This window comes from Dendrobates tinctorius, unplaced genomic scaffold, assembly GCF_039654945.1.
Source record: "Dendrobates tinctorius isolate UK_male_01 unplaced genomic scaffold, ASM3965494v1 ptg000084l, whole genome shotgun sequence".
Classification (NCBI taxonomy): Eukaryota; Metazoa; Chordata; class Amphibia; order Anura; family Dendrobatidae; genus Dendrobates; species Dendrobates tinctorius.
This window is the reverse complement of record NW_027361752.1, coordinates 44645264-44663563: the sequence shown is the minus strand read 5'-3', so window position 1 is coordinate 44663563 and position 18300 is coordinate 44645264. Positions and strand designations below refer to the sequence as shown.

The 18300-nt window shown below is 50.2% G+C and overlaps 1 protein-coding gene across 4 annotated transcripts in view; it reads right to left on the bottom strand.

The window, feature by feature from the left end:
- The window catches only part of ITSN1 (intersectin 1), a 158947-nt gene that overhangs the window by 124158 nt on the left and 16489 nt on the right, over positions 1-18300 (bottom strand). For all 4 annotated transcript variants that reach the window (XM_073584618.1, XM_073584619.1, XM_073584620.1 and 1 more), the window contains exons 2-3: positions 11368-11430; positions 9842-9934 (exon numbers count right to left, since the gene is read on the bottom strand). In XM_073584618.1, coding sequence (XP_073440719.1) covers positions 9842-9934; positions 11368-11398 — 124 coding nt within the window. In that variant the 5' untranslated portion in view covers positions 11399-11430. The remainder of the gene's footprint in view (positions 1-9841; positions 9935-11367; positions 11431-18300) is intronic.

Here is an 18300-nt window from a genome sequence, read left to right as displayed (position 1 = left end):
GACCTTTCAAATACCACGCCGTCAAATGAAGTCCCGCTACTTGTGGGTGGCTGACTGGCCCCTGGTAGAGGAGATCCGGAAGGTTCGGCAGTACCCAGGGATCGCCTACCGACATGGTCCTCAACCACTCGAACCAGGTCCTCCTGGGCCAAAAGGGGGCAATCAGTATGACTCTTGCCTGATCCTCTCTGATCTTCCCGACTACCAGAGGAAGAAGATTCAATGGTGGGAAGGCGTATGTCAGAGAAAAATCCCATCTTATCAGTAGGGCATCCACCGCCAGGGGATTTTCCCTGGGGTTCAGAGAGCAGAACAATCTTTCTTTTCTGTTTTTTCTGGTGGCAAAGAGGTCTACCTCTGGCTGGCCCCATCTGCGGACAATCTGGCGGTAAATATCTTTGTTCAAAGCCCATTCTCCTTGTCTTAGAGCCTTGCGGCTTAAAAAGTCTGCTCTTACATTGTCCTTTCCGCTGATGTGGAGCGCAGTCAAAGATAGACAATTTCTCTCTGCTATCTGGAGGAGCCGTTCTGTTATCTGCATCAGAGCGCTGGAGCGGGTTCCACCTTGGTGGTTGACATATGCTACCGCTACCTGGTTGTCCGAGTGTATCCTCACATGATGGCCCTGCAGGTAGATAATGAGTTTCTTGACTGCCCGCTCTATCGCCAATAGTTCTCTCTGGTTGGATGAGATTTCAGAATTAGAATCCCACTGGCCCTGTACCACTATGTCCCCCATATGGGCTCCCCAACCGAAGGAACTTGCGTCTGTGGTTATAATACGGGTTATCTGTGTTATCCAGGGCACCCCTGACGCTAGGTTCTCGCTCTCAAGCCACCATCTCAGTGATGTAACAGTTGAGGGGCTTAGACACATCCGACCCTGTAAGGAGCCTCCAAGGGCCCTGCTATTAATCAAGACGTCGTTTTGAAGGGTTCTGGTATGGAACTGTGCCCACCTTACTGCTGGGATGCATGAAGTTAGAGAACCTAACAGGGACATGGCCTGTCTGAGGGTCATAGATGGATTATCCATTGCCCGAAGAACCTGCTCCTGTATATTTTGTAATTTATCTAGTGGTAGCAGGCACCGCTGAGTGTCTGAATTTAGTATCAACCCTAAAAATTTCTGTATTTTTAAGGGCTGGAGTCGGGATTTCTCGTAGTTTAAAATCCATCCCAGGTTTTCTAACCTGGATCTAGCTTTTTCTATCTGGGATTTACAATGACCCACCGATTTTCCTACAATCAAGAAATCGTCTAAATATGGAATGATTAAGACGTCAACCTCTCGTAAGTGAGCCATAACTTCGGCCACTAACTTTGTAAAAACCCTGGGTGCTGCCGAGAGACCAAAGGGAAGGGCTCTATACTGAAAATGACGTACTGTGCCCTCTACTGAAACTGCCACCCTCAGGAACTGCTGGAAGTCTGTATGGATAGGTACATGATAGTACGCGTCTTTCAAATCTATGACTGCCATAAAAAAAACCTTTAAACAATATTTTTATTGTTGTATTAATGGACTCCATTTTGAATGTATGATTAATCAAAAACTCGTTAAGGGAACGAAGGTTTATAATCGTTCTGAATGCGTTATCAGGTTTCTGGATTAGAAACAGGGGAGAGTAAAACCCTCTTCCCCTTTCAGCCTCTGGAACCTCTACCAGGACATTTTTCTGACATAGGCTCAAGACTTCCGCTTCTAAAGCCGCTTGTTCGAGATGAGAAGATCTTAAGGGGGTCAGTTTAAAGGTGTCCCGCGGGATCTGGGTAAATTCCAGCCTAAGCCCGGTGGATATTACCTTACGCGCCCAGTCACTATTCGTAATCTGTGACCATGCCGGGAAGAAGGATGACAGTCTACCCCCCACGGGAACCGCTAGTCATTGATTTGGTTTCTTTTGATCTCTCGACGAGCGTGTAAACATATAGCCCGTACCTCGTCTCCTTCTGTCTTCCCATCTGGGTCGATCTCTAACAGGCGAAGAGTTGCGCCTTCTCCCCTGGCCAAATCTCCTTCTACCAAATGGGCGACGGTAGGACGCTGATGAAAGGTTTGGGAATCTTTTCTTGTCGTCCCCCGCCTTTTCAAGCAGCGCGTCTAGGACAGTTCCAAACAAATATTCGCCCTCACATGGAATCGCACAGAGCTTTGCTCTGGACTGGATGTCTCCCTGCCAGCACTTTAGCCACAGGGCTCTGCGAGCTGCGTTAGAGAGACCTGCTGCTCTGGCGGCCATTCTCACTGCATCCGCTGAGGCATCTGCCAGGAAGGCTGCTCCCTCTTGGATGGTCGGTAGGGCCCCAAGAATTGTCTGTCTTGATGTACCCTGTTTTAGTTGTGACTCCAACTGGTCCAACCAGACCATCATGGACCTGGCCGTGCACGTTGAAGCCACTGCTGGTCTTAAGGACCCGGCCGCTATCTCCCAGGTGTTTTTCAGGAAAGTATCAGCTTTCCTGTCTAAGGGATCTTTAAGGGATCCCATGTCCTCAAAGGGGAGCGAGGATTTTTTTGATGCCTTCGCAATGGCAGCGTCTAATTTGGGGGCTCTGTCCCAAGAACTTACTGCTGGATCGTCGAAGGGGTATCTCCTTTTGAGGGCTGGTGGTAGCGACCCTCTTTTGTCCGGTTTTTTCCACTCTCTGTGGATCAGATCCTGTATCTTTTGATTTAACGGAAAGACTCTCCGCTTCCTCTGTTCCAGCCCACCGAACATGACATCCTGCATGGATAAATGGGGTTTAGGCTCCTCTACCTCCATTGTCCCTCTGACTGCTTTGACCAGCTTGTCTACCCGGACAAGAGGCAGACAAAATCGCCCCGAGTCCTCTTCTCCTGAGGAGGACGAGGGAGATGAAGCCTGGGAGTCTCTGCTTTTTCTCCACTCTACCAAGGAATCAGACTCCCCCGGGACCTCGCCCCTTAGACTTTGTGGCTGAGACAAGGACTTTAGGGTTTCCCTCATTTCTACCCTGACAATGTCTCTCAAACTCGCCGCTACTGCAGGCGACTCTTCTGCCACCGTCTGCTGAATACAGGGGGGGCACAATCTTTTGAGGCACGCGTCCGGTAATGGGCATGCACAGAGTGCGCATTCCCTATGCTTATTTTTACTTGTAGCTTTTTTTCCCTAGAAAAAGAAAAACACAGAAGGGGGGTCCCGTCACTGAGTGAACTTTCACGAAGATCACTTACCAGTGCCACAATCAAGTACCGGAGAACGAGGGGGATTTCTTTCGGTCGATGCTCCTGTCTGCCTGGAGGAGCTCTTACGAGTGGACTGGACACTTCGTCCCGCATTACTGTCACGGGACCCTTTCTTTTTCTGTTTGACCTGCCGAAGGTCATCCAGGGGCGGCAGTGATGTTTGCCGCTGCTGCCCTTGCTTCTGCCGCTGCTGCTGCTCTCGATCGCTTTCCATTACCACTGCTGCATGTAGTAATGTGGCCAAGGCAAGGTACCCTGCCCGGGTCCCGCCTAAATACCCCCTCCTCCGGTCAGCAGTATCCATGCCGCGCCCCTCCCCCCCCTTAACGGAGCTCCCTACCCCAGCTGGCGCCCGACCCCGCGCCATCGGTGTTTCCGATGGGCGCCGCCATCTTGGAATCGCCGCGCATGCGCAGTGGCGCGCTGACCCGGAAGCGCCTCCTCCGCCCGCCCCCTGACGTCACCGCTACCCCGTAAACGCCGGAAGCCCCGCGGGACGCCCGGGAGCTCCGGAGCAGCGCCCGGTCGCAGCCCCCTGCACAGCGCTGCCAACATATCTGCACCGCCGGAGCCGGGAATCCCCGGGGGGGGGGGGGGGGTATACTTACCGGCGGCGGCTTAATTCCGGAGACGGACATCCTCCGGACGCCACTCCCTGCTGTCCACGCCACCGCCGTGACACCCATCCTGGGCCACCGTGGCGCCTTCCAGGAGATCCGAACCAGGCCGAGGTAGGAGACCCCCTCGCTACCGGTGTCGGCTGGCCGGCCTGGGATCCAATTCTTCTGTAGGATCCCGTCCCCTCAGGAACAGGAAACCAACTGATGCGTGGGAGAGGTGCCGCCCTTTTTGTATCTGTAGGTTTCCAGTTCCTATAGGGCGGATCCCCTCTCTCGTGGTGCTGTCATGGGAGTCCGAATAAAATAGAGCTTGGCGGAGGCAGGCTTCCTTGCCCTGATCATAGTTGCAATGACTGCCGGTGAAAAACCTACCTGGGTTAGAATCCAGGTTTCAAGGGCCATGCCGTCAAATTGAGAGCCCCTGAATTCTGGTGGAAGAACGGACCTTGAGACAGAAGGTCGTGACGGTCGGGTAGACGCCAGGGGGCGTCTGCCGTAAGTTGGACGATGTCGGCGTACCAAGTACGTCTGGGCCAGTCTGGCGCGATGAGGATGGTCGGAACTCCCTCTTGCTTGATCTTCCTCACGACCCTGGCGATTAGGGGGAGGGGTGGAAAAATGTACAGGAGTCAGAACTGGGACCAGTCCTGGACCAGGGCATCCGCTCCGAGCGACAGCGGGTCGTGTGTCCTGGCCATGAAATTGGGAACCTTGGTATTGAGATGGGATGCCATTAGATCCACATCCGGGGTTCCCCAGCGTTGACAGATCTGGTAAAAAATCTCGGGATGGAGAGACCACTCCCCCGAGTCCATTCCTTGCCTGCTGAGGAAGTCGGCTTCCCAGTTTTCTACACCCGGAATGTGTACCGCAGAAAGTACCGACCTTGTGTCTTCCGCCCAGCGGAGGATATGAGCCACTTCTCTCATCGCCTGGGCGCTGCGGGTCCCGCCTTGGTGGTTCACGTATGCCACAGCCGTGGCATTGTCCGACTGTATCCGTATGTGCGAGGCTGCAAGCAAGTGATGAAATGCTCTCAGTGCCAAGAGAATGGCCCTGATTTCCAGAACATTGATAGGCAATGTCACTTCCCTCGGTGACCACTTGCCCTGTGCCCTGTGATGTAGGTGCACCGCCCCCCAGCCTGTCAGGCTTGCATCGGTAGTCAGGATCTTCCATTGTCCTGAGAGGAATGGCTTCCCTCGTGTAAGTGAGTTTGGTTTGAGCCACCAATGCAGGGACCTCCTGGTTGATGACGTCAACCTGAACTCCCTGTCGAGGGAGAGAGGGTTCCTGTCCCAAGATCTGAGTATGGCTAGTTGAAGGACCCTGAGGTGAAACTGGGCAAATGGCACTGCCTCTATTGCTGCTGCCATCCTGCCGAGGATTCTCATGGCAAACCGGAGAGATCGAGGAGGACTGCGAAGGAGTGTGTCTTGTCCTTGGGAAGGAGCACCAGGCCCCTGGCGGTGTCGAATACCATTCCCAGGAATGTTAGAGTCCGAGTTGGGATGGTCGACGATTTCTGTAGGTTGACTAGCCATCCCAGGCGACTCAGAGTGTCTAGAGTGATTGAGACACTGACCTCGCAGTCTTTGAAAGTGGGAGACTTGACGAGGAGGTCGTCCAGGTACGGGACGACTAGGATGCCTCTTGAGTGCAGGACGTCCATGGTGGCCGCCATGACTTTGGTGAACGTTCTTGGAGCCGTGGCGAGTCCGAACGGAAGGGCGACAAACTGGTAGTGGTTTTGGTTGACCGCGAACCTGAGAAACCTTTGGTGGGCGGGAGCAATTGGTATGTGGAGATACGCATCCTGTATGTCTATGGAGGCGAGGTATTCTCCCTGCTCCATGGATGCAATGATGGACCGGAGGGACTCCATGCGGAAATGACGGACCCGTACGTAATTGTTGAGCTGTTTTAGGTCCAGTATGGGTCGGACGCCGCCTCCTTTCTTGGGGACTACGAACAAATTTGAGTAGAATCCTCGGAATCTCTCGTTCGCGGGAACCGGCACCACAACTCCTGATTGAAGGAGAGAGGAAACCGCTTGGTGGAAAACACGAGCCTTTTCTGGTGGTGTTGGAGGAACAGAAAGGAAGAACAGGTTCGGTGGAACGGAAGTGAACTCTATCTTGTATCCGGAAGACACTATTTCCCTGACCCACCTGTCTTCTGTAATAGGCAGCCAGACTTGCTGAAAGAGTAAAAGTTGGCCGCCTACTGGTGGGGTGTCTTCCGGAGGTCTCGAGTCATGATGAAGTGAAGTTCTGAGGTTTTCCTCCCTTGGGTTTCGCTTGGCCTGCTTTCGACTGCCAAGCCCTGTCCGGTCGCTGTTGCGTCCGTGGGTTGTCTCTGCGTGGAGAACGGTTGCGGTTTTGCACTGGGCGCGAAACGGACCAGCCCGAGGAATTCCGAAAGGATCGGAATCGCGTCTGGTTTCTTCGTTTAAACGTGCGTTTCGGTTTTAGTTGAGGGAGAGAGGTACTCTTACCCCCAGTGGCATTGGCTATCATGGTGTCCAACTTTTCGCCGAAAAGTCTTCCAGTAAAATACGGAAGTCGCGTGAGGGACTTCTTTGAGGCCGCATCCGCTTTCCATTCTCGCAGCCAGAGGATGCGTCGGATCGTGATGGCGTTTGATGCTATTCCCGCTACACCTCTGGCGGAATCCAGGGCTGCATGAATCATGTAGTCTGCTACCACTGCCATCTGGACCGCTTGGTCCGAGAGTTCAGGATTTGAAGCCTGAAGACCCTCCTGTAGTTTTTTGGCCCAAGCCAGGATGGCCTTGGCTGCCCAAACTGAAGCAAACGCAGGGCCCAGAGAGGCGCCTGCCGCTTCGAAAATAGAACGAGCCATGCGTTCTACTTGCCGGTCTGCTGCGTCCCTGAGGGTTGAGCTATCCGGCAGAGAGAGTAAAGTCTGCGCTGCTAGCCTAGAAACCGGAGGGTCCACTTCAGGTGGATCTGTCCATTGTTTGGTGTCTTTCTGTGGGAAGGGGTACTTCGCTTCCAAATATTTGCGATTAGCGAATTTTTTGTCAGGCTGCGCAAACTGTTTGGTAAGTATTTTCTCAAACTCATCGTGATTAGGGAAGACCTTAGGTGGTTTTTGAACACTTTCGAAGCAAATCCTATGTTCTGGGACTTCCGGGGGCGACTCTGGAATTTTTAGCACCCGATGAATGGCAGAAATTATGTCCTCAACTAGCGCTGTATTGCTAGGGGGAGAAGGTACCACGGACCTGACCGTTTCATTATCCGAGTCGGAGTCACAGATGCCCTCCGAATCCTGTGCCTCGCTAAGGTGATCCCTGGAGGGCGACCTGGGGCGGGGGTCTTCTGTGGTGGGGGATCCCTGTGGTAAATTGCACTGTCTGTGGCAGGGGACTGCCCAGGAGACCTGGAATGACGCTGTCTCTCCCTAGAGGGGGACGACCTTGTGCTATAGTGCGACTCAGGTGATCGAGACCTGTGGGTCCGCTTACATCTGTGAGAGTCGGAAGCAGCATGTTCCTGAGACAAGCTGTCCGTTTGCTGTGTACCGTCCATAGCCGGGGCCCGACTCTGCAGAGCTTGCAGTAATGTAGCAGTTAGGTTGTCTATGGACTGTGACATAGACTGAGACATCTGAGTTGCCCATTCCGGCGTGGCCTGTGACACTGAAGCGTCAGTAGGGACTCCCTGTGGTTCTGACCCAGAGTTCTGGATGCAGTCCCAGCAGTGCGGATACGTGCTGCCACTAGGGAGCGTGGCTTTGCAGGCTGTACAGAATGCATAGAAACATTCCTGCCTGGTTCTCTTCCTTGAGCCCGGCATAGTGCACAGAGGCTGGCTATAAGGGATCGTACAGGGGTGGCTACGCAGAGGGAACCCACAGAAAGCCTTATAGGAAGTATAGATTCACAGCTGAGTAATGAGAACCCAGCTGTGAGCTTACCCCACCGGTGTGCCCCTAGGTCCAGCGCCGACAGATCCCAGTTCTGTGCCCCCCGGAGACCGCTGTGATGCTCCTCTCCTGGATCTCATCCAGAAAAAATGGCCACCGGGGCTCTGAGGAGAGGGAGGAGGGGGCGGAGAGCTGAAGAGGGCGCGCTGGGCTGTGTAAAAAACGCGCCCTTTCTGCCTCAATCCGCCCCTTCTATGACACTCCAGCGTGTCATTTTGGTCATCCGGGGGGCGGGCCGGGGGGCGGGGAAAAGGCGGCGGCTTCAGCTAGGCCGAAGCCGCGGCCTAAATTAGAAGCCTGATGCCCAGAGCGGCGCGGTAGTCCGGGGGGGGGGGGGGGGGGCGGATTTGTACCAGACCCCCCCAGAATGGTCGACTGGATAGCGGTGGAGGTAGCAGGGGTAGCGGTTTTTGTATGGGGGGCCCCTGAAGCGCTATGGAGCCGCTGCTGTTGCAGAGACAGGGATGCAGAAAAGCCCTGTCTCTGCTGTGCCATCCAGTCCGCACCCTCACCCGGCCCCAACAGGATCCCTCAGCCAGCCTGGGGTCCCTGGAAGCTGCGAAATGCTGCCTGATCTCCGACCCTACCTGAGGCGTCTCAACCTAATACCCCCTGCGGGGGATTAGGGAGGGTGCGTCTGTCACCGTCAGGGGGTCTTCATCCTCGCCTCAACCTTAACCCAGACCCCTTAAAGGGGTTGGGGAAGGAGGGGGGTCTCGACCTCGAACCAGGACCCGAGGGACTGGGGAGGGAGCGACATGGGGAAAAACCACCTCGACCTCAACCGGGTACCCCTAATAGGGGACCGAGGAGGGAGCCATGCCGGGAGTCTCGCTGGAGACCCACTTTTCATCTGTATTTCCGGTGAAAAAAAGGAAAAAACGGAAGAAAAAAGGTGTGCCTCCTTGCGACACTAAGCAAAAACTGGAGAAGGCTGACGCCGTCCAGGGGTGTATACTGCAGAGGAGGAGCCAAAGTTAATCTTTTTCAGATTATGCATAGTGTCGCCTCCTAGTGGACAGCAGCATAACACCCAAGGTTCTGTGTCCCATAATTAGGCGACAGAGTAATACCTTTACATAGCCAGTTCATTCTTCCGTTCCGTTACAGGGAAATCAGCATTGGAACTGATATGCAAATGAGGCTGAAGAGCTATGGTAGATCTGAAACCTTTGTCACTCCAGCCCTATTCCCTGCCCAGCACTGCAACCCTTCTGCTTGACTGTCTTCTGTGCTGCATGCCTTCAAGTAAAGGATCAGTCAGTCAAAAAGCAGGTGGCGGCGCTAGGCAGGGAATAGAGCTGGAGTGACAGAGGCTTCAAATCTACCATAGCTCTGCAGCCTAATTTGCATATCAATTCAGCTGTTTCAGTAATGGAGGAACGGGCTAGTCATGTAAAGATATTTCTGGACTTGTTTTTGAAAAAGCTACAGACACATATAAATAGTTTAAGATGTGAAATACTGTCGACAGAATCCCCCTTAAGGCTATGTGCACACGATGTGGATCCTCCCGCGGATTTTTCAGAGCGGATTTTACTAAATCCGCAGGTCAAATGACCTGCATTTTTCCTGCGGATTTTAGTGCATTTTTTGTGCGGTTTTACTGTCGTTTTTGTGTGGTTTTCCACTGCGGATTTGAAGAATGGGGCAGATGTAAAACTGCAGCAAAACCGCACAAAAGAAGTGACATGCTGCTACTTTTATTCCACACGAAATCCGCATGTGCACAGCGTTTTTTTTTTTTGTTTTTTTTTACATAGGCTATAATGGTACTGTACATCACCTGCAGTTCTGCTGCGGATCCGCAGGGCCAAATCCGCTGCGGATGCGCAGCAGAATCCGCACCGTGTGCACATAGCCTTAAGAAAACTTGGCAAACACTTTATTGAATGTGACCTCTTTGGGGTTAAGCAGCCATTTTGGCACATAGATGTGATTCTGGCCGGCCGTTGCAGATGGCTCAGACTGAAGCCCACATATTGGTGTAATATTGCTGACGCCCTATGTATCTAGTGGTGGGACTCTGTGCTCGCACGGTTATGGATAGTTACCGGTAATATACCCCGCCGTTGGCTGGAGTCCATGGAACTGTTGGTCATGTTTTGCCCTCTCCTCCACCGTTATTGCCCAGATATCCAAATTCCCTATAAAAAAGAAAAAATTATATAAATAAATTACATCATTACCCAAGCATAAGAGATGTTAAAACTGCTGCCTGCCAGCTAGCCAAAGCCACGCAGCATTATTACAAAAGTGGCCAGATAAAACTCAACATTTAATTCTCAAAGCGGTCCTCCCAGCTCAGGAAGTGATGGCCGGTCGCTTGGATGGGACCATCACTTAAAGGGAATCTGTCACCCCATTTTTGGCCTATAAGGTGCGGCCACCGCCATCAGGGGGTTATCTACAGCATTCTGTAATGCTGTAGATAAGCCCCCGATATAACCTGAAAGATAAGAAACACAAGTTATATTATACTCACCCAGGGGCGGTCCGGGTCCGATGGGTGTCACGGTTCCGTCCGGTGCCTCCCATCTTCTAGAGATGATGTCCTCCTCCTTGCTTCATGCTGCGCTCCTGCGCAGGCGTACTTTCTTTGTCCTGTTGAGGGCAGAGTAAAGTACTGCAGTGCGTAGGCGCCGGACTTCTGTGACCTTTCTCGGCGCCTGCGCACTGCAGTACTTTACTCTGCCCTCAACAGGACAGATAAAGTACACCTGCGCAGGAGTGCAGTATGAAGCAAGGAGGAGGACGTCATCTCTACAAAGTAGGAGGCGCCGGACCGCGACACCCACCGCACCCGCCCCCCGGCGAGTATAATCTAAAGGGCCTGTCACACTAAGCGATATCGCTAGCAATATCGCTATAACGTCACTGGTTTTTGTGACGTTATAGCGATATTGCTAGCGATATCGCTATGTGTGATACTTACCTCCGACCGCTCCCCCGCTGGTTATCGCTGATGGCGCAAAAACGTCCTGGACAGTTTCTCGTCGTCAGCTTCCTGCTGGGGCTTCCTGCTGTGGAGACGAGCGACGCGTGGACGCGGGCAGGTGGATGTCAGGATCGCCTCGTCTGACAGGTAAGTAGCGACCCCTGCGATGTCGCTGGTGAGATCTGCCTGTGTGGCAGCTCACTAGCGACCACTTAGCGATGCACCAGCGATCCTGACCGCGTCATATCGCTGGTCGGGATCGCTGGTGTATCGCTAAGTGTGACAGTACCTTAACTTGTTTTTCTTATCTTTCAGGTTATATTGGGAGCTTATCTACAGCATTAGACTGCTGTAGATAAGCCGCTGATGGCGATGCCGGAAGCTGACAGACTGAAAATGGGGTGACAGATTCCATTTAAAGGGTCATGCTCATTCTTCAGGGGGCTTCCAACACTTCTCTCCATTTCTAAAAGACGATGCGAGGAAGACAGCGAAAATCGCTATTGAAGCCGCTTCTACTGTACAAAAACTTGTGGCATCATGTGAAAAATGCTTCACATTACCCCTACTAAAGTCACAACCCCCCACACAGGGCACTGCTACCAACAACTAATGTCAACATCCTAGATAAGGTCCGCTTACCCCCAAATGGCGCGGCCGCAAATTGAGCCATGACTGTGCTCCGTTCAGCTTGCTAGATGGTACCTATGATAGAGAAAAAAAAAAAAGTCATTTGCTTGATGTCACGATCCCATATCAACAAATTAATGCAATGTGTCTTTTTTTCCCAGAAACAGCACCACACCTGCCCGTGGGCCGTGTGTGGTATTGCAGCCCAATAATAATTTCATCTGAATGACTGAATTGAGTGGCGCGGTTTTGTTTTTCTCAAGAGATTTTTTTTTTTTTTTTTTTTTTTTGTATTGGCCAAATTCTTCAAAATGGTTTACGAGGGTTGATTGATTTAGGGCAAAATCAAAGATGCCGTTTTACTCGTCTTTTACCTTTTTGGAGTAAAATGTCACATTACTTTTAATATGTTGTAAGTTAGTCTATAACTTTAGTAGCGCACTGGAGTACAATTGCACAAAAAAATGGCAAATGATAGCTTAGGCCAAAAAATCTGGATAATGAAAAAAAAAAAAATAAATAAAAGTTGAATTGGAAAAAAAAATAAAATAAACCAAGTAAAACTGGTGCGAATTAAAGAGCACGACAATACAGGTACCACATAAATACTTTAGAGGCGATGAGCAACACCAACATTTTCAGTTAGAAAAAAAAAAAAAAAGGAGGCCTCAGTTATCAAAACTGTAAAATGGTGGCTGTTGCCCACAGCAACCAATCAGAGCTCCGGTTTCATCTCTGCAGATCAGAATAAGAAATGAAAGCTGAGCGCCGATTGGTTGTTAGGGACAACAAGGCCAATTTGACCATCTTGATAAACGACGCCCAATAGTTTAGGGAAAAGAATCAATGTTAAGGACAACACACAACGTTCCTTGTCAACCCTTCATAAAACGAGCGCGATCACAAATTATTTGTTCTAGTCGCAAACACCTCGTAAAGGGCTTAATTTTTCTAGTAAAACGGGCCTTAGTACACATAACAACCAATCAGAGAGCGGCGTTCATGTTTCCACTAATGATTCAGAAATGAAAGCTGAGCGCTGATTGGTTGCTATGTGCCACCAGGTTGTCTGTTGTTAAGGAGAGGGGATTTGGAAGGAAATACAGACTGTACCAACAGAAATGCATTGAGTGCAGACAATACATAATGTGATTCTGAGGGAAAATAAATATGGCTGCCATTATGACATTTACATGATAACCCGGATTTCCCAGCCCTCCGAATAACAAATGGTGCCCATGTATGCAACAGCGCTTTCATAGAGATAACGTAAAAATCGGTGGGGGTCAGACAGCCGAGCAATCGGTGGGGGTCAGACAGCCGAGCAATCGGTGGGGGTCAGACAGCCGAGCAATCGGTGGGGGTCAGACAGCCGAGCAATCGGTGGGGGTCAGACAGCCGAGCAATCGGTGGGGGTCAGACAGCCGAGCAATCGGTGGGGGTCAGACAGCCGAGCAATCGGTGGGGGTCAGACAGCCGAGCAATCGGTGGGGGTCAGACAGCCGAGCAATCGGTGGGGGTCAGACAGCCGAGCAATCGGTGGGGGTCAGACAGCCGAGCAATCGGTGGGGGTCAGACAGCCGAGCAATCGGTGGGGGTCAGACAGCCGAGCAATCGGTGGGGGTCAGACAGCCGAGCAATCGGTGGGGGTCAGACAGCCGAGCAATCGGTGGGGGTCAGACAGCCGAGCAATCGGTGGGGGTCAGACAGCCGAGCAATCGGTGGGGGTCAGACAGCCGAGCAATCGGTGGGGGTCAGACAGCCGAGCAATCGGTGGGGGTCAGACAGCCGAGCAATCGGTGGGGGTCAGACAGCCGAGCAATCGGTGGGGGTCAGACAGCCGAGCAATCGGTGGGGGTCAGACAGCCGAGCAATCGGTGGGGGTCAGACAGCCGAGCAATCGGTGGGGGTCAGACAGCCGAGCAATCGGTGGGGGTCAGACAGCCGAGCAATCGGTGGGGGTCAGACAGCCGAGCAATCGGTGGGGGTCAGACAGCCGAGCAATCGGTGGGGGTCAGACAGCCGAGCAATCGGTGGGGGTCAGACAGCCGAGCAATCGGTGGGGGTCAGACAGCCGAGCGATCGGTGGGGGTCAGACAGCCGAGCGATCGGTGGGGGTCAGACAGCCGAGCGATCGGTGGGGGTCAGACCGTCGGTAGAATAGGGGACTTTTACCACATATGCCCAAATACTATCCATTCATTCCCTATGGGGCTGCTGGGAGCCGGGGGTCGAATATTCTCACTGCTGCTCCCATCTAGCGGGGATAAAAAGTTCCCTGTTCTTCTGATTACTGCAGGTCTCAGTCAGTTCCCACCAATCACCAAGTTATTACTTATCCTGTGGATAGGTGATAAGGGGTTGTCCTATAAAAACAAGTGGGGGCAAACATATCATTGGTGCAACCTGAGGTGAAGGGGCCCATTTCTACCGCCAGAGCAAGTGCAATTTTGCAATTTTAAAAGCTCTTGGGCTGCCAAGGAACCATATATTGATCTTTCACAGGGGGCCTTTTCTACGTGTCCGCAAGTGCCCCTTATAGCAACTTCCTAAACAGTCTTCATCAAAAACTTCCACCATGTTGTCGCTGCAGAGTGTCCCAAGTCTTTCGTGATCTGCAAAAATGTGACAAATCTGTCAGAGGTCCTGCTGGTTCCATCTGATATCCCCTTCCATAAATCAATATTACAGATAACAGGGAGGGTATTATAAACAGGTCTCTACAGGATGGAAAAATGAGAAAGCATACACAGTCTCTGGGAGGGCAGAGAAAAGGAAGGAAGCCCACGAAAGGGAAATAAGGTCAAAATACAAGTCGTGCTAATGAAGACTGCAGCACCATTCAGCTTATCTTTTTGAGAGACAAACAGAGATCACATCCAGCCTATATTGCTGGAGAGATCTCACTCACATCCAGCCTATATTACTGGCAAAAAAACTCCCACAAGAGAAAAATCTCAAACTTGGAAAAGGCAACCAAATATATATCTGGAGGTCGGAAATTGAATGAAAGAATGAAGACTGCAGACTGAAATTCTTTTAATGCAAGGGAACCACATTTGTAAAAATATTTTTTTCCCTATAATTGGTGTCCATAGACTTAAAATGGAAACGCTGTTTAATTCAGATCCATAATTTTACAGATAAATTATTAATGCCCGAGTGTGCCGGGATGATCTCCTGATAAATGACAGTTCTTTGTCTGCTAATGTACTTATGAAATCAATTAGACTGACGCGTAGGCCAATTATGGCAGGTCTTAGGGGCCCACGCAGCTAATCCTACGCTACGAAAGCACAAGGGATGTGGAGTCGGATTAAGGCGGATCAGCCTGATCTCTGATTTCAGTAAATACTTTAAAATAAGAATTCTGGAACATCTTTGCAATGCGCTATTTTTTTTAATCATTCCTCCTGGAATTACTGCCCTCCATAATGTGAAGATGGCAGCATCACACCTAATGATGGTCCATGGGGTTAGACCCGTGAACAAATGCTGCTATGATTGCAAAAAATCCAAACCGGTTTGATATTTTGTACCACGATGCAGATCAGACAAGTCTGCAATTTAGCAGTTTTTTCTTTAAACCGCTTTATAATAGTCTCTTTATAACAAAATTTCTGACAAGTTGCCCAAGTGTTTTTGGCTGCACAAATGGCCGGAGACTTGAGTTGTTCTGTGGCCCAAGCAAATAGGACTTGTCCAGGAATTAAATTGGCTTTTTTTTTTTTTTTTAAATTAAAAAGACTTCATGACCAGAGTCTACACTTTTTTTTTTAGAATCCTAGACAACCCCTTTGAGATTTTTGCTCAAAAGGTTTCTTTATAATTATGTCCATCCCAGTCACTGCTGTCGATAGAGAATTGTCCCGGGAGCCGCCATGGTCCAGTGACTGACCGGTCAGGACTCTCCAGTATCTCTATGGATGCTGCAGCTTTTTCCCCCAGTCCAGAACACATCACCCCATTTGCCATTATGTGGGAAGCTAATAGAAGAGAAAGTTTACTTTGCGAAAAAAAGGACAAAACGTGAAAAGGCCCAAACAAAGGACCCGCCGTGACAAAAGGATTCTCTGGGAAGATGCCAGGACACCATGTGTGAGAAGTGTCTACAATACTCAAGACGAATTTCTACATAAATGTTCAAATCCACACAATCAGCAAGAAAGGACTAAGTCATTAGAAATATTAAAGAGAAAGAGGCCTACAATGCCAAAAATAAATGGTCAAAGCAGAGAATGTCTGCTGTATCCAGGCTAAGTCCTCTGGAAGCTTACAGCTCTGCAGTGTAGGTGGATTGGTGGGTGTCCGATTGTTGGGATCCGCAATGATCGGCAGAATGGGGAACTTTTGTCCCAGTGATAAATTGGAGCGCCAGGTCGGACACCTCATCACCGATATGTTAATTTTCTATGAAGCTGCCAGAAAAGCGGCAGTCAGCCATGTGCATTGGTGGAGGGGTAAAACTGCCCAGTACTGCCAATCGGTGCGATCATCAACAATAAATAAGTTATCTCTACTCCAAATCACAGGACATGCAAACAAAACATGCCGACCTCAGCAGGTGTGTGTGTTTGTGGTTGGAACCTCATCGGCACTGATCACCAACTCTTTAAAACCATTCATTTTAGCTTGATGGGACATCAAAATCCGGCAACTGACCCGATCAGCTGTTTGCAGGTCCTGCAGCGGCCATATGGAGGAGCCAGGACCCACAGCTCTAGTGGTCACACAGCTACTGCCGATCAGCTCTGTACTGAGGGGTCTGGAAGCTGATCGTGGGGCTGCCAGGAGTCAGATCCTCACCGATATTGATAACCAAAGTTTTGGACAACCACTCTGGTACAGCAGCAGCTCAAGCTTCACTCCCATTGAGGGTTTCTTACGCTGTATAAAGAGGCCTTGTCGCACCGAGCTGTGTAATGTTGGTGCTTTGCAGTATAGACATTTTGTTGACGTATAATATTTATTATAGCCCCATTTATTCCATGGCGCTTTACATGTGAGGAGGGGTATACATAATAAAAACGAGTACAGTAATCTTAACCAATACAAGTCACGACTGGTCCAGGAAGAGAGAGGACCCTGCCCGCGAGGGCTCACAATCTACAAAATTTGGGGTATTTTCTTCTAGTCTAAGTAAAATAATTGTTGTTCTGTATCAGCCTGGAGACTTCCATTGCCCAGACTGGTTACAACAGCAGCTAAAAGTCAACTGGAAGAAGTAAAAGTTTTCAGTTCTTAGATGAGCGCTGATTTCACATTCACTGACCAGCAGAGATCTTTTACATTGCACTCGAGCACTCGCGATAATCGATCGAGCATCTGGGTACTCTCTAGAGTATCGCGAGTGCTCGAGTGCAATGCTTAAGTCCCCGGACCCGCATGTTTTGCGGGTGTAAGCCAATAAACATGCTGGGATTGCCCACCATACACAGTAATACCGTAGCAATGTTGACTACTGGCATTATGGTGATTGACTGGCAGCATCGTATCATGGAGTTTTCTACAGGACCTGGTGACGTGATGCCTGGCACATTGACCTCTGGAAGCAGTTCAGGGAGAGCTTATGTTTAACCTAATACATAACTAAAATTTAAAAAAAAAAAAATAATAATTTTGTTCATGGGGAACAAAGATATTTACTATGTCAGGAGAAAGCCAACGCATCTTCATTACAAGTTATGGGCACCTTTGACATGGAAAAATGATTTTCACATATAACAGTGGTTAACTTTATTTACCGTAATTTAAATGCACCGAGTTTCAATCTGCAATCTTCATTCATTTTCAGAAGACCTGATTTACGGTAGTTTGTGGCCTGATTAAAGTTTCATACTTTTCTCTTGTGGGACTGTCTCTCCGAGCATTACAGGTCCAGGGAATTGCCGTCTTCACTAACCCTCTGGACTTGTGTCTACCTTCAACCTTAAATTATGAAACCCATGTGCCGTTTTTTTTTTGTTTTTTTTTACAGTCCGTTTTCTCTGTGCCCTCCCTGAGCATGTACATGCTTTCTCCCCTGTACACACTGTGGAGATCTTGTTTCCAATCCTCTCCCCCTGCTATCTCTACAGAGAATGGAGGGGGGCCAGGGACAGCAGTAAGAAAAGAAGCTCGATGGATTTGTAGTATTTTATACAATACCGCTTAGCTAAATAAAGACGAGAGAGAGAGGTAGAGAGAGAGAGGTAGAGAGAGAATTTTCAGCCGCCAGAACAGAGTTTAGGGTTAAATTTGCGGCCAAGGCAAGTCCTCCGGGCATGCGCAATGTAAAATGCGGATCCGGCCGCCCGAAAAAACGTTGCATTGTCCGTCCAGGCATGTTGGCGGACGCCAAAATTTTGGCGGATCCGCAAAAAAACTGATCCAACGGATGGCCATCCGTCAAGATCCGCCTGTAATGCAACTGAATGGGGAAAAAAAAACGGATCCGCCAAGCAAAATGGCGGATCCGTTTTTTTTTTTTTGCAAATCGGCGGATCTTGACTGATGGTGACAAACGGATGTGGGAAACAGGCCTAACATTCATTGCCAAATTCTTCCTACCTCTCCACGATAACCTGACTTCATGTCTCCAGAAGAGTTCCCACTGGCAACGGAGAAATCCATTTGCCGGGGCCAAAAAATCCAGAGTAAACACAGCTGCTGCCTCTCCCATGGATCCGCACAGAACGCAAACAAACAGCTCACATGTGGGCGTCTATAGCGAGCAGAGAGGGGCAACAAGTCACATTTCGGATATGTAGACTCGGCATGGAGGGTCAAACCGCAGGAGCGAGAGGAGGATGCTGAAAATAGTTTTACAATTGCATCCCTCTACATACGTGCCGTCCTTCATATTGCTGCCCAGCTTCATTGAAGGGAATGGTACTGGGCTACATACAACGTGCACACATGCCCAGGCGGTGCCGTTCTTAGAAGAAAGCAGCAATGCTTCTCTAA